A 16,034-nucleotide genomic window follows, 5' to 3' on the forward strand; every position below is an offset into this window, starting at 1 on the left:
ACTAAGGCAAACATCTTTTTTTTTTAGTGATGCAGATGCAACTAAGGCAAACATCTTTTTTTTTTAGTGATGCAGATGCACTGGGCTTAATATTTCATTGAAGGGCCAACTAATTTAGGCTTAAATATTTCTTTGAAAGCTAGCTAAACTGGGCTTATATTTATTGGAGGTTAGCTAATCTAGGCTTAAATTTTTCTTTGAAAGCTAGCTAAATTGGGCTTATTATTTCATTAGGGGCTAGCTAATCTGGGTCTAAAATTTCATTAGAGGCCAACTAACTAGGCTTACATTCATTGGAGGCCAGCTAATTTGGGCTTAATATTTCATTAAGGGCCAACTAATCTAGGCTTAATATTTTTTTTCAAGGATAGCTAAACTGGGCTTACATGCCCGAGAATTAGCGATCTCTATTAGAAATGAAAGGTGAAGATTCTTTCCAAATAGGTTGAATAGTTCTATATATGGATATTTCTATTTATTCAAAAGGGTTTTAGCACCTATAAGGGATAAAAAGGCATGTACTTTTTTCATACAAGCTCATAGATGAAATATAAATTTTTTCTAAAAACATAAATTCCTTGAAAATCAAACATGTTAAACACTTTTTTTAATCTTCAAATGTGATATTTGATATATGTCAAAGTTAGCTGTAAAGGCTTAAGACTTTGAAAGGTCATTCGAAAATGGACAAAGGTTGAGATTTTCGAAATCAACTCATCTCAGACTTCTGTGACTTTGATATTTCAGATCTTTCAATAAGGTTTGACTTAACTTGGTTCAGCATCCACCACATTTAACATTAGGAATGACTTTCAATGTTTGCTCTAGGATTGCCTTTTTTAAGGTTTTCACCCTAGAGCCATTTTTCTATTTTTTTTTTATTAATGTATCATACACTTAAAAACTTCAAAACTAATCTGAAAGAGAAAAATAATTTTTTCAAAAGGGGTTAACGATCCAAATAAGAAATTATGTAAGAAATGGAGACTTAAAAGTTTTATGATCATTTTTCCAAGAGAAAACTCTTCAATTTTAGGCCTTCATGCTTGATCAAATATGGACTTTTCAAATATTGTAATGTAGATTAAGGTTTGAGGTTATTAAAGAAAAGGATAAAAAGATCCAAAACAAGTATTTAAGGCTATTAAAACTAAAGATCATTTTTCTATTCGAAGGATACTCTCTGAAGTCTAATTTTTTTTACTTTCCACCCACTCATTTTTTTCTTTCTTTTATTCTTTATTTTTTTTTCATTTTTTCCTTTCCTTTTTCTTTTTTGCTTTACTTTTTTTTTTTTTTTTTTTGCATTTGAATCTTGTCATTGAGTGGATTTAAAACTTTTGTGAACTTTTATATTGAGCCTTTGGCATAGCATATGTGTTTCTAATTGGATATCCCTATTTTTAACCCTTAGAGGTGTTTTTTCTTGCCCTCCAATATGGAAGGTGATCCTTAGTTAGGGTTTATTTTGAAAGAATTCAATTAGGCTTAAAAAGGGTAACAAGGAATAAATTTTTACATTTGTGAAATGGTAATGAAAGACGACCATTTATCATTTCAAGTATAAACATTTAAATTGAAGAGCAGTTCCCTTTAAAAAGATGACATCGAAGAAAGGTTCTCATTTCAATAGTTTTTTTTAGGTTTTTTGTTTTGACATTTTTTATTTTGGGGCTTTTTTTCTTGTCCCATTTTTCAAAACTTCAAAATTTATCAGGATTTTATTGGAATTTATTTGAATTTCCTAAATGCATGATATCATAAGCATATTTTCTTCATTCTCTTTTTCTTTTTCTTTTTTTTTTTTTTGTTTTGTTTGTTATTATTATTATTTTTTGACGTGCCTTCCAAATTCATTTTTCCAATAATGTGTTTCATAGAAGATGTCATATTTTAGCAAATCATCCTTAATGGAAAGTTATTATAAGAATGGGTTGATCATAACTCAAATTGTCTAAAGGGCAATAGGATCTTTCTTTTCTGAATAATATGCCCACGAGACGCATGGTTAGGCCAATTTTAAGGTAAGGAATTGAAAGGTTGGTAAGTTTCGTAATCAACATAACCCTGACAACATATAGGTCTGGCCAACTTTTTGGGTAAAGAGGCTGAAAGGTTGGTAAATATAAGCAATATGTCTTGAAAACACATAAGCTAGGCAAAAGTTTTGGTAAAAGACTGAAAGTTTGGTAAGTTTTGCGATCAACATGACCTTGATGACATATGGGTTAGGCCAACTTTTTGGGTAAAAGGGTTGAAAAATTGGTAAATATAAGCAACATGCCACGGAAACACATGAGCCAGGCAAAATTTTGGGTAACAGATTGAAAGATTGGTAAATCTGTGGTCATTTTATAGGATTTGTGTTAGCTTTGATTTCAAAAATTTTTGGAACTATAGCGTAATATTGACACATCAAATTATCACATTTGAATCTTTAAGAAAAAAATGTCATATTTACCTGATCTTCTAGGAATCCAAATTCCTTTCTTCCTTTTTAAATTAGATGTTTCACGAATTCAACTTTATAGCTTTTGAGGGGTCATGGCTGTTGAATGGAATCATTTGAAAGGCCTAAAAAAGAGAGTTTAGGTATTTGACAAATCCCTAATAATGATTGCCAACTCATACAAGACTCAAATTTTTTTTCTTGCCTTTCTATTTTTTTTTATTTCACTTTTTCCTAAGTACTTTTTCTTTTATATTTCAACCTTGGGACCTAACTATGTAGGGTTTTATTCAAATCTAACATTTTCCCCTTTTTACCAGTTATAAGTCCAAAATTTAACAGAAATTAAAAATATCAAATGACAATATAAATTCATGGAACACTCTTGATGCACAAGATCTATTCATGCAATGCAAACACTAAAACATGACCTCAAAAATTCATATTCTTAATAATATTCTTGAGATGACACTTAAACTTACAAACAAAGGTTTTTCATTTGATGATTCAATTTTAACATCATTGACTTGTAACTTTCCCACTATCAATCATTAAAATCACTAATCAATTCTTTAAATATTACAAAGAAAATCCTTTTATTCTTTCATTCAGCAAAAATCTGCTTCAAGGATCAAGCAAACTTGTTCTTGAATGCTTTAAGTGTCTTTAAAACTTGTTCTTTAATGCTTCAAGAATCTTGTTGACTTAATCTTGAATGCAAAATTAGCTGCAAGGGTTAGGCAAACTTGTTCTTGAATGTTTTAAAAGGTGTTGAGATTTATTCTTGAATACTTCAAAGGTCTTGTTAACTTGATCTTGAACAAACAGAATTGATCTCTTTCCTTTATAAGGAATAAAATTGAAGAGCAATACATTGACAATTCTTAAAACCCAAATGCTTTGTTCTTCGAGTTCTTCAAAATTTCTTCAATTCTTCATAGCTTGCTTATTCAGACTTTAGAGAAGTTTTAGGTATTTAAAATCTTTTTCTTCTCTTCAAAATTATTAATTGTGAATTGGGAAGCACTGTATTTATAGTGCCACTAGATAAGAGGGGGAGTTTCAAGGGAACTTAACCTCTTTGATTTTATCTCTAAATAATTGTAATTTAATTAAAGATAAAAATTGATGATTCATTGGTGAAATTTAATTTGTCAAACCAAGTATTTTATCTTCAATTGACAAGTGATATATTTAATTAATCATAAAATTAATTAATCAATTAATTATATTATTAAAATAATATCATCAATTCATATGGTGATAATTGATTTGTCACTTAAAATTTTTTTAATTAATTAATTAAAGAAATTTTATTGGACATGTGGTAATCCATGATTGGATGAAAATTTTTTCCTTCCACAATTTTACTAATAGAAATATTTACCTTTTAAAATTCTAATGATATACCTGCCTCATTGCATCCATTCTAAATCTGTCCCTGTTGTTTACTATGGCAATGTTCTCTTTTATTTTAAAAGAAAAAAAACTAATAAAATGCTGAATTTTATACATAAAAAAAATTTGTAAGAATGTGGAGACAAAACCTAAAAAGAAGATCCTTGGGATATTCCAACAATTTTACATAAATAAGAAGGTGAAATGAAAAATAAAATAAAAATATGATATTTGTGTATATTTTTAATTTAGAGATGGAATATTACTTTTTGCTATTGTAGTATTCTTTTTATTTAAAAAGCAGATTTTCTTTGAAAAAAAAAGTAATAAAAAGGCTGAATTTTATACCTTGGAAATCTTTGTTAGTTTGTGGAGACAAAACCTAAATAGAAGATCCCTTCACGTAGAAGAGATATCCTTACAATAAACCAGATGCTGAAATAAAAATAAAATGTACGATATTTATTTTTTTTAATTTAAAAATGGAATATTACTTTTTACTATAGTAATATTCTTTTTATTTAAAAAAAAAAAAACTTATTTTCTTCGGTCATAAAAAAAAGTAATAAAAGGCTGCATTTTATACGTCAGAAAACTTTGTGAGAGTATGAGTCAAAACCTAAACAGAATATCCCTTCACGTAGAGGAGATATTCCAACAGTTCACAGAAATCGAGGCATGGTAGACATGTGAGAATCACGTGCACAGTAGCTTTAGTGTTTTACCTTGGCTGTTCTGAGAATTTTTGACACTGACCCAGTGACCATCCTTTTTTGTTAATATATCCCTTTTTTTTTTTGCAACTCTGGTAATTTTGTTAACAAAAATCCAATCTAAAACATGCCGGCCTAAGGGCAGTTTCGTCATGCTAAAAATATTATAAATAGAAAAAATATCTACTTTTTGAATTAAAATTTTAATTATATAATATACTCTGAACAAGAAATACATATAGAATACATATAGAATACATACGTATGTCCACTTGTCACGTAGCAGTTACATCAAATGCTCTTGTGTAGGAATATTATATATTTTTTAAATTTTAATTAGTGATAAATAATTTTTAAAAATAAATTTAATTTTTAAATATAAAATTATATAATATATTCTCTCTCATAAATATTATCTTATCCAGTTGGCCTTTGAAGATCAATTTGTTTCAACTTTAACTATCTTTCATTTTATCTTTAATTTATTGTTGATTAAACTATATGAAAAATACTTCCTAAAAAGTCTAGAGTGGAAGGAATACTACACAACAGAAAAATGAAAATTCAAACAAAAATTAATTGGAAAGAAATATAAAACAGAATTCTTACTTTTAATAAATTTGAAACTTTTGTTTTCATTTTTCTTGTGTTTTTAAACAAAAGCAATTTTTTGGTGCATAGAAGCTTGATAAAAAATAATAATAAAAATAATTACAAATCATACTTAAAATAAAATAAATAAATATAATTAAAAATTTAAACTCAACAAATATTAATATTTACTCAGTAAGTTTTATGAATGAAAAAATGTTGATTCACTTTAATATATTTTTAATTGATTTTTAATGAAAAATTCAAAAAAATTAACCAAAGCAATTCCGCTATTTTTCCTTAATAAATTTTTATAAAATTTTATATTAAAATTATCAAAATCTAAATCTTAATTAATAAAATAAAATATTTAATACTCTATCAATATTCATAAGATAGCGAAAAAATGCTTTGAAAGTACTCATTAAGAAAAAAAGTTCAAATGTAAAAAATATCCTTAAATTATAATTCAATAATAATTTAAACTATTAATATTTTATTGCAATCAATTAATCACTTAATTTTTTTTTTATTTTGACCCAATTAATCTTTAATTGGATGAAATTTAGTGATGTGAAAAAATTGAATCAATCAATCTGTAAATTACAATCAATTGAACATTTAGAGTGATATTAGAGAGAGAGCAAAAAATAAAATAGAGAAAAAAAAAAGAAAAAAATTATTTTATTTAATTTATATATATATTAATTACATTGCATGACAAACTTTAATATATTTTATTGATAACATATAAAATTTTATCTTAGTAAAAAACTTATCAATATTAACTTTTTCATCAAATAATAACTTAATTAAATGTAAATAAATATTGAAAAAGTTGATTGATTGTAATAAAAAAAAATAAAGATTTAGATTTTTTTAATTATAGTTTAGAAACTTTTTATATCCTTAAAAAAAATCTTGTTCATTAATTTGATTTCTTAAAAGATGACAGTGAATAAAGGTGTTCACGAGTTGGATTGGATCAGGTTTGGATAGACTTATGTTTGATATTAATAGCTTATATAATTGTTTAGACTTGACTCAATCAGAAATTTTGGGCCTTAGAATTTTTCAAACTTAGCTCAAATTAAAAAATAAATCTCAAACCCACCCAACAAACTTAATTTATATAATAAAAAATTTTTAAATTATGATTAAATTAAGTTTAATTGAATTATATTCAATTCACATATATATAAAAATTTAAAATAAAAATTATATATATTATTTTTATTAAATTTAATTTTTATCATATAAAATAAATTTTAAATTTAATAAAATATATAATTTTTATTTTAAATTTTTATAGATATGTGAATTAATGTATATGTAATTCACATATATAAAAAAATAAAAATTATATATATATATATATATGTGATGGGTCGGGTCGAGTTAGGTTGGACTTAGATCTTAAATTTTTTGTTCAATACATTATTTGGAATTTAAACGAATTTAAAAATTATATTTAAACCCATTTAATAGACTTTAAATTTGTATTCAAATATTTTAAAATTTTGGACAAACCATCGAATTTGGATAGATATCTAACCTTTCATTAGATTTAACATTCAACTACTCTTTAAATGATACGTTGGATTTATTGTAAGATCAATTTGACGCATAATTTCCTTGTGGGCATATCAATGGCCACCTATAGGCTCCAGTTAACATTTCTCTTTCCTCAATCAATTCATACTACCGTTTCTTATTATCGAGACTACCCTAGATTTTAAATACAACTTTGAAAACAAAATCACTTCTTTTGGAAACTTTGGACCACTTTGGGGTCAATTCATCTAAATTATCAGAAATTATTTTGAATAAAAGTTTATACTAATTAACAAGAATTAAACACGTTTTTTTTTTTAAATTAGAATCATAACCAACTATTATGATAATGTTTGGTATATAAAAAAAAAGTGGTTAGGATAAAACGATAATAATCTTATATTATGTTTAGTTGTTTGTAAAGAAAGAAATATAATTACAATGTGGATTAATCATACTTTTGGTATAAAATGATTTAATCTTTCCAAAATAAAAGAGGATTATTTTTAATCTATAAGATTAATTTTATATTTTTTATTATACTCTTAAAAATTATATCAATAATTTAAATTATATAAACTTTAAAGAAAAATGATTTTTACTAATAAATAAATTATCTTATCATAATCTTTACATACTTAAATACAAAATATGATAACATTATTTAATTTAATCCTATTTATAATATTATCTTATCTTATCCATTATAATTATGTATACCAAACATGTCCTACATTCATATAATTAATTAAACAATAAACTATTACATCATAATTTAATTTACAATAATTGGATAATTAACTAACGAATTAAAACATAATTAAACAATCAAACTCAAATACACTTAAATTTAAACTTAAAACCTCAATATTTTAAGATCCCCTCTAATTAAAGATATATATATATATATAATTACCAAAAATGTATCTAATAAAATTTATTATAGAAGTCGTTTTTTAACTCCACATAAAAGTTTAAATAATTGGTATATATGTTTTTTAAAAAAGTACTCTAATAATAAAAATGATTTAGTTAACGAAGGTTTATAAATATTTATAAAATAATTTTTTTAATTTTTTTAGATGTGTCAATTTTTTTTATATTTTTTCTTAGCCAAGAAATGAGATTTTATTTATATGTCAAAATTATGTTTTTTTAATATATAAATTCTTATCTTTTTATATTCTAAATCTATATTTTATGAAATTTTATTTTTGATATTAAAAATCATAAAATATTAATTTTATTAATACATTTAAAGTATACTAAAATCAAATGAAGAATATACAACAAAGTCCGCAAGAGGTGGTATATGTTGTCGTAACCAAATGAAGTATATGTTTTTTTTACTAAAATTAAATAATTATTAGTAATAATATAAAAAAGTACAACAATAAAATAAATAAATACTAAGATTTTAATTTAAAATAAAAGGATGAATAAAAATAATAATATTAAGGAAAAGTAAAAAGAGTTTTATTTTCTCATAATTTTAAAGTAAAATGTTGCTTAAATTTCACCAAGGTGTTTGGATAATTTAAAAAAATAAATTTTGCTAAAAAATAATAAAATAAAAATAAAACTAAGGATTTGCTTAAGTTTATCCTTTATATGTAATTTTTAAAGAAAATTAAAAGAGTTTGATTTTATTTAATTATTGCGAGTAAAAATAAAATTTCATATTTTTTCATAGAGTTGAGATAATAAAAAATTATTTTTACTAGAATAAAGATTTATTTAACAATATAAAAACAATAAATAATAAGAAAATTAATCAAAGTGTTTTTTTAAAATAAATCTCTTAATTGCCACAATATTTTTGTATTTCACCAAGAATTAAGATAATAAAAAAAGTTTGTTTTTATTAAATAAATTATTCATTTAAATAATAAAAAAGATAAAAATAATCACAATAAAAAATAAATAATTAATTAAATCCCTTAATTATTATTAATAAAAAAATAATTTTATTAAGGATCTCGTTAAAAAGTTGATATGATCCTAAAATCTGTCTAAAATTTTAAGATTTTGTTGAAGAGTCAAAATAATCATAAAATCTATTTAATAAATTTTAAGAACTTGTCAAAGAGTTGAAATGTTTTTAAAATTATTTTCAATAAATAAATAAAATATTTTATGACAAAATTTTAAGAATTTTGTGAATGATTAATTTTCTCGAAATATTTTTTAAATAAAGATTTTCTATAAAATTTACCAAAACGTTAAATATTTTGTAGAATACGAAATAATAATAAATTAGTTTCATAAGAAAAAAAGGTTTTTTTATAAATAAATTTTAAGAAATTAAATTTAAATGTAAAAATGGATTACATTGTAAAAAATTAAAGGATTACACATGTTTAATTAAAACCATTCTTTGAACGGATGACATGAGGATGTTAATATCTTCTTCACTCGTAATCGTATTCTCGGATTCAACTCTGATTTCGCAGACCTAAATTTTTTTAATAAATTTTAATTAATTTTAAAATTTTTTATTAAAAATAATAATTTTGTGATTAATCACACCTAAAAAAAGATTATAACTCTAAAAATTTTTACTAAATTTAACGATTGAATCTCTGAACGAAAAATCGTTATGAAAATAAAATATAGGTGATATTTGCATCCGGTTATAAAAATGTTTAAATTTAACGAGGATGGTAGTAATTTTTGCTGATAATCCTGTGGTTTGTATAAAATATTAAACTTTTGTGTTTAATCTCTAACAATGTTAGAAGTAAAAAAAAAAAAAAAAATTATTATAACGATTGCTGAAAAGTAAAATCTAGAAAGGGTGTTTTGGAGATTTTAAAGAAAAAGATCTGGTGGTATAGATGACCTGGTCAAGCAAGATCAAGAGCGTTTGTAGAAGGGAATAAGGAGATGATGTGGTTGATAAAGAGAAAATCAGAATATCATTAAAAGCCATGGTGAAGGTGCTGTCAACATGTAAGTGGGGAAAAGGGCAGATGATTTCTTCCAAGCGTAATTTAGTGGGACTCACCACCATGCAATACCTATATCAAATCTTTCTCTATTATTTAACCCTGAAATAACTCCAAAAATAACTCATTTTCTCCGTAGACAGAGAAGTGCTCCTTCGCAAGAGAAGTGCTTCTGGCGTTACGAAAATTTTGCCTAAATCTAAGGTACTTTATTTTCTTTTATGTGTTTCCATGTTGATTTTTATTCATGATTGTTGGGTCTGTTCTCTTCTTTTTAATAATATTATTTTTCTTGGATGTAATTTAATTCATTTTATTTATATTAGTATATATTTAATAAATTCGGCTCAACTTTAAACACATGCAATTCATTTTTTTTATCCAACTGCGACATCTTTTGTGAAAAATGTTTGTTGCTGTCCCAATGTCTTCAGCTTTCTACCTTTTTTTTTGGTTGTTGTTAAGCTTTTGTTTTTTCTCTTTCTATAATGGATAGATAAGTGAAGACTAGTCGACTTCTTTTGTTAGCTGTTTTAATTTTTTTTTTACTTTTGTAAAATAATGTGGTTGTGAATATTATTTCTAATGATTTTTTTTTTATAGTTGTTTGTCACGGTCATCATTAAATGGTGGCTTTAATACATGAACAATGAAAGCATACATGCTTTTGTTATGCTAACTTAATTACCAGGGGTGTTTGCTATTATTTTTGCATTTGACTGCCAAACTCTCAACTGTTTTCACTTTTCACAAGAAAATAGAAAAGATCTTGAGAAACCAAAGGGAAAGAGAAACACAAAGGAGATAAACAATAAAAGAAGCAGATGCCATGCAAAGCTTTATTACTTTTTTTTTTAACTCAAAATTTATTGTTTACATCTAATATTCTATGCTTGAAGGCATCGTTTTTGTTAAAAATTCTGACAAACTTTTGGGGCTTTACTTTTTGTTGTGATCCCAGATACCAGTCCTACGATCTCCATTGTTTTTAACCCTTTGAAAAAAAAAAAACAAACCTTTCTTTTAGCTTTCTTTTACATTTTCCGGGCCACAATTTGTGATGTGTTCATTTTATATCTGATGGGATTCCCAGGGGGCTTGTTTCATTCAAACCATCTTGAGATGAAAGAAAGACTTTTGGCTTCTCAAAATGGTTGGTTATATTTTTGCCTTTTCTTTCGATTCTCTCTCTTTTTTTTTTTAATTTTTTTATTTCTTTGCTCACGAGAGTTGAGAAAAGTAATGCGTTACTTAAATGGAAGATTAGTAATAGTTTTGTTACGGTGTTTCATTTTAAAATATTGTTAATTTCAATGTTCTTATAAAATTTAAAACGTTTTGATACAAAATATCATTAAATAGTTAAATAGTAACGTTTATATTTATAAACATCATTAAATAGTTAAATAGTAGCAAACTCATGGAATTTTACATGATAAATTGAGCTAGATTGATTTGCAGGTCATAACTTTAAACTTATTTTCTCTTTCTGTGCATATTGTTGTAAGATTTGTTATTTACACTGGTCAACCATCAATAAATAATATTCAATATTTCAATATGAAGTGTGTTCGTTTAGTTATCAGAATTGGAACTGATAGCGTTTGTGTTTCCAGGGTTTATAGAGAAGAATAACCAAAAACAATGGGTGCCAGTGGTAGGATGCCTGTCCCCAGCAACAATAATGAAGAAAAAGAAAGTCCCCTCCATCGAGTTCCCTACGAGAAGCCTCCATTTACTCTCAGTCAGATCAAGAAAGCTGTTCCTCCCCATTGTTTTCAGCGCTCCCTCCTTCGTTCATTCTCATATGTTGTTCACGACCTCTGCTTAGCCTCTCTCTTCTACTACATTGCTACGTCTTATTTTCACCTTCTTCCATACACTCTTACCTACATTGCTTGGCCTATCTATTGGTTTCTCCAAGGCTGCATCCTCACAGGTGTTTGGGTCATTGCACATGAGTGTGGTCACCATGCTTTCAGTGACTACCAACGTGTTGACGACACTGTTGGGCTGATCCTCCACTCTGCCCTTTTAGTTCCATACTTCTCATGGCAATATAGTCATCGCCGCCACCACTCTAACACAGGGTCCATGGAGCGTGATGAAGTGTTTGTGCCCAAACCCAAATCTAGAGTATCATGGTATTCAAAATCCCTGAACAATCCACTTGGCCGAGTTCTGTCCTTTGCAGTCACAGTGACTCTTGGCTGGCCATTGTATTTAGCTTTCAATGTTTCAGGCCGACACTATGATCGATTTGCTTGCCATTATGATCCCTACGGCCCCATTTACTGTGATCGTGAAAGGCTTCAAATTTACATCTCCGATGCTGGTACATTTGCAGCAACTTATGTGCTCTATACAATTGCTACAGCAAAAGGGTTGGTTTGGCTTTTATGCATCTATGGGATGCCGTTACTTATCTTGAATGGATTTCTCGTTTTGATTACATACTTGCAACATACTCACCCAGCACTGCCACATTATGACTCATCCGAATGGGATTGGCTGCGGGGAGCTCTGTCAACTGTGGATAGAGATTACGGGGTGTTGAATAAAGTCTTTCATAACATCACGGATACACATGTGGCTCATCATCTCTTCTCAACAATGCCACATTATCATGCAATGGAGGCCACTAAAGCAATCAAACCAATACTGGGCAAGTATTATCGGTTTGATGGAACTCCAATTTACAAGGCTATGTGGAGGGAAGCAAAAGAGTGTCTTTACGTCGAGCCTGATGAGGGTGCTGATGGCAAAGGTGTTTTCTGGTATCGCAACAAGTTCTAATACCGGTCGCTGCCAGCCAGTTGAGGTCAATGAAAACGTAGTTAGACTACTGTTAACTGGGCAAGTGCGAGTGCTACATTAAATAAAAAAATGGTAGAAAAATGTGGAAAAGTTGCCGACTAGCTTTATGTTTAAGTGCTGCCTTAATAAAAGATGGTAGAAAAATGTGCAAGTGCTGCAACAAGTATTATCGCGCATGGTAGAAACATGCTGTGCTTTAATTAAACTTTTTCCCCCTTTAAGCTCTAGTATTAGTTTTATCTTATATATATCTATGATATGCGGGTAACTATATCACTTCTGTCGCAATGATATCTGAAGAATAAAAATTTATCTACGCTTTTACTTTAATTAAAAAGAATGTGAAAGGGAAATCTCAGATATTTGTTGACATCACATAATATATAGATGATGGTTCTCTATTAAATTGGTTGAGCACAAAAATATATTACACTACTTTCTTTCCTTTCTTTTTCCATTGATAAATATAATTTTTTTATTATATGATTTATCATACATATAAATGGACTTAAGCAATTATCTAAATTGATAACATTGCCCAACATAAATTTTGAAATGTGTTTGATAGTATCATGTTTTTGTTAACGAAACAACATATACAAGTTAAAATTTTAAGCAGTACATAATCAAATAATCCCTTATACACAACATTTTTATTGCCCCCAAGAAACCAATGAATAAAATAATAATATCAATTAACAAACTGATCAACTAGCATAAAATCAATTAGCGAAAATCGAATTAAAAATTAATCAACTAAACTTACACAATCAAAAATGTTTTTGAACTATAATTTAATAATTATTTAAATTTTTAATATTTTATTACAATCAATCAAATTTTTAATTTTTTATTTTGATTCAATCGAAATCTTAAATAGATGAAATTTAGTTATGTGACAAAATTTAATCAATCAATTTTAAAATTATAATTAATTGAATCCTTACAATGATCTTAGAGAGAGGAATAGAGAAAATAAAGAAAAAAATTTATTTTATTTAATTTTTACATATAATAATTACATCATGGGATAAACTTTCTTTATTTATTAATATCACATAAAATTTTATCTTAATTGATAAAAAAAAATTAATGGTATTAAATTTTTTATCTCAATAAAAGTTTAATTGGATCCAAATAAATATTAGAGATATTGATTAAATGCAACAAAAAAATAAAAACTTGGAAAATATTTTAATTGTAGCTTAGGTCTTTCTATACTCCTTAACCTATAATATTATATATCGTGATCTTATAATCTTTATTTGGAAAAGGATCTTATAAACTATTAACACATATAATAATTTTACAATCTAACATAATATTAATTTAAATAATTTATTCTATTATCATATTTAAAACATTATTTAAGTTTTTGGAAAGTAAATATATCTATAAATAAGAAAATCTCTAGAGAAGGGAGGGAAGACTTAACCTTAGACCTAACCATTTTAAGAAAGGATAGAAATGGTAACATCCAATGAATATGCAGGTAATAAAGGCAAAAATGAACATTTTGTTGTCATTCTTGCCATGTATTTTCAAAAGAATCAGATACGCTCTTATAAAAGAAATATACGAGTCCCTTGCATATTTAGCCTTCTACTTTCTTTATTTCAAGGTTTTTAGTCATGAAATGAGCTTTTACTATTTTTGTAATAGACGACCTTTAACTATAAAACGAACCATACGAACTAATGCTTTTTCACAAGTCAAAGTTACAATTTTCGCTTTGATGCCTCCTGCCTCTATATCTCCCAATATCCCCTATGTCTAACGGTTACAAGTTCACCAATGCTTCAAACTTAAACAACGCGTATAACCCATTTTTCCTCAATCCCAATTTAAATGAGTCTGGCCGGGGCCTCACCAACTCGTTGCTTCGTCCCTCTAATCGAACCAATGGCTTCAATAAAAGAAATCAATCTGCTATTGGTTTTGGCAGACTTGACATTAGCCAAATCACCTAACATGAGAGAAGAAGAAATCTTTCACCCCATCTGCTAAAGCTTCAGAACATCAAGGACAACCTTCCTCCCGAATACCAACCAGGCTTTCATGGGACTGTTCTCATTGAGACGAAGCCAACCCTGGACCGCATTTTGACTCTAATTCCCCAACCAAATGGTAGCAGCAGCCTCAATTGGGTTCAGATTCAACCCACCGAATTTAATTCCGTGAACAACGTCGACCTGTTCAACCAAGTAAACGGTCTAGCCGTCAGTCAAACTGATGTGCCTTGTAGCGTCCCTGTTCCAAACTTCGTAGGGAACCAATCAGTACTGCAGCCTACCTCTCCAAGCCCTAATAATCGTATTGATGGCGCCACTAGAGTTGAACTTCTCATCAGTCCATCACCGTTGAGCGTACACTATCCGTTTGAAATAAAGGATCAAAACTCAAGTTATAATTATTATCAAGTAGATGGTGTACTGGGATGATCAGTCATTAAAACCCAAGATAGAGATGTTAGCCCTGCCAATTCAAGCACTGATCTTATTCCTCGCCTAGAGGAAGCTCCTCATAACCATAAAAAATGATAGGTTCAAGGTCTGGGCTGAAGCTCAATATATTCCAGATGCTGAAAATGAACTCAGAAGGATCAGGAATGATGTCAGGATTCATAGTTGCCTCACAAGAAACATGGTTCATATTATTGCCCTTTGCCTGAATGCAAAGACCTCAGTCTTCTCTGCATCACAACTATTTGGAGCTTATACGCTGGCTTATCACTATAGTGGTAAATTGTAGAGGAGAAAAGAGAAGAGAAGAGAAGCACAAAAGTACGGTACTGAGAAAAACAATCTCAGCCGTGGTATCACAAAGGACGGTTTTATAACAGTTATGCCAAATCCACTTGAATTATAAATTGATGAGGACGGGTCCTATGGAAAAGAATGGCTGTTAAAAAGCAAAGAGTCGTGTTTAGAATCAGGACCACTCAAAGCGTTGCTCAAAACGAAGAGACTATCAATGTTGTCCTAGCTTGATATTCTTCAAACTCATGCTCTATAAAATTGTTTTCGAGATTAAAAATAGCAATGAAAATAAGATTATTTAACATTATAGTAATATTAAGATTGATGGTGTAATATGTGTGAATACAAATATAACGATGGCAAGGAACTGAATTGAAATGAAAATAAAAAATTACAATTAAAGATATTAGATTAAATTTTATATATAATTAAATTTATATTATATGTTTTATATTTGTAAAATTAATAAATAATAAAAAATTACTAAAATTATTTTTATATCAAATAAAATTTAAATTTATTTATACTTTAAATAAATGCATAGCTTAAAACCTAAAAATAAAAAAGCAATAAAAAATTAAAAAAAAAAAAGGGAAATGAAGCACAGGGTAAAAGAGAAAGTGGGAAAATTAACAAAAAATAATTTAAAAACTTTTAAGTATAAAATACCTAAATAAAAAAAAATTGTTGAGACTTATACTTAAGCAAGAGTAAAAATAAAAAAATTTGGTAAAAATGGAAAAGGAAGTCCCACCTTAGGGGATAATTATTTTACTGAACCCTTTTTCCTTCTAGTCTCCGGCAA

General features: G+C 27.2%; 1 protein-coding gene across 1 annotated transcript; it reads left to right on the forward strand.

The window, feature by feature from the left end:
* The first annotated feature begins 9,440 nt into the window (after window positions 1–9,440).
* On the forward strand, window positions 9,441–12,712 carry LOC111304019 (delta(12)-fatty-acid desaturase FAD2-like). Its single transcript, XM_022900549.2, has 2 exons — window positions 9,441–9,857; window positions 11,270–12,712. The coding sequence occupies exon 2, from the start codon at window positions 11,298–11,300 to the stop codon at window positions 12,447–12,449; it is 1,152 nt and encodes a 383-aa protein (XP_022756284.2). The 5' UTR covers window positions 9,441–9,857; window positions 11,270–11,297; the 3' UTR covers window positions 12,450–12,712.
* The last annotated feature ends 3,322 nt before the right edge of the window (window positions 12,713–16,034 follow it).

This window comes from Durio zibethinus, chromosome 13 (assembly GCF_047325235.1).
Source record: "Durio zibethinus cultivar Kanyao isolate XHJ-2024 chromosome 13, ASM4732523v1, whole genome shotgun sequence".
Classification (NCBI taxonomy): Eukaryota; Viridiplantae; Streptophyta; class Magnoliopsida; order Malvales; family Malvaceae; genus Durio; species Durio zibethinus.

Excerpts from the sequence above, each read along its gene's own strand:
- LOC111304019 (XM_022900549.2), top strand. The coding sequence starts at position 11,298 with ATGGGTGCCAGTGGTAGGATGCCTGTCCCCAGCAACAATAATGAAGAA.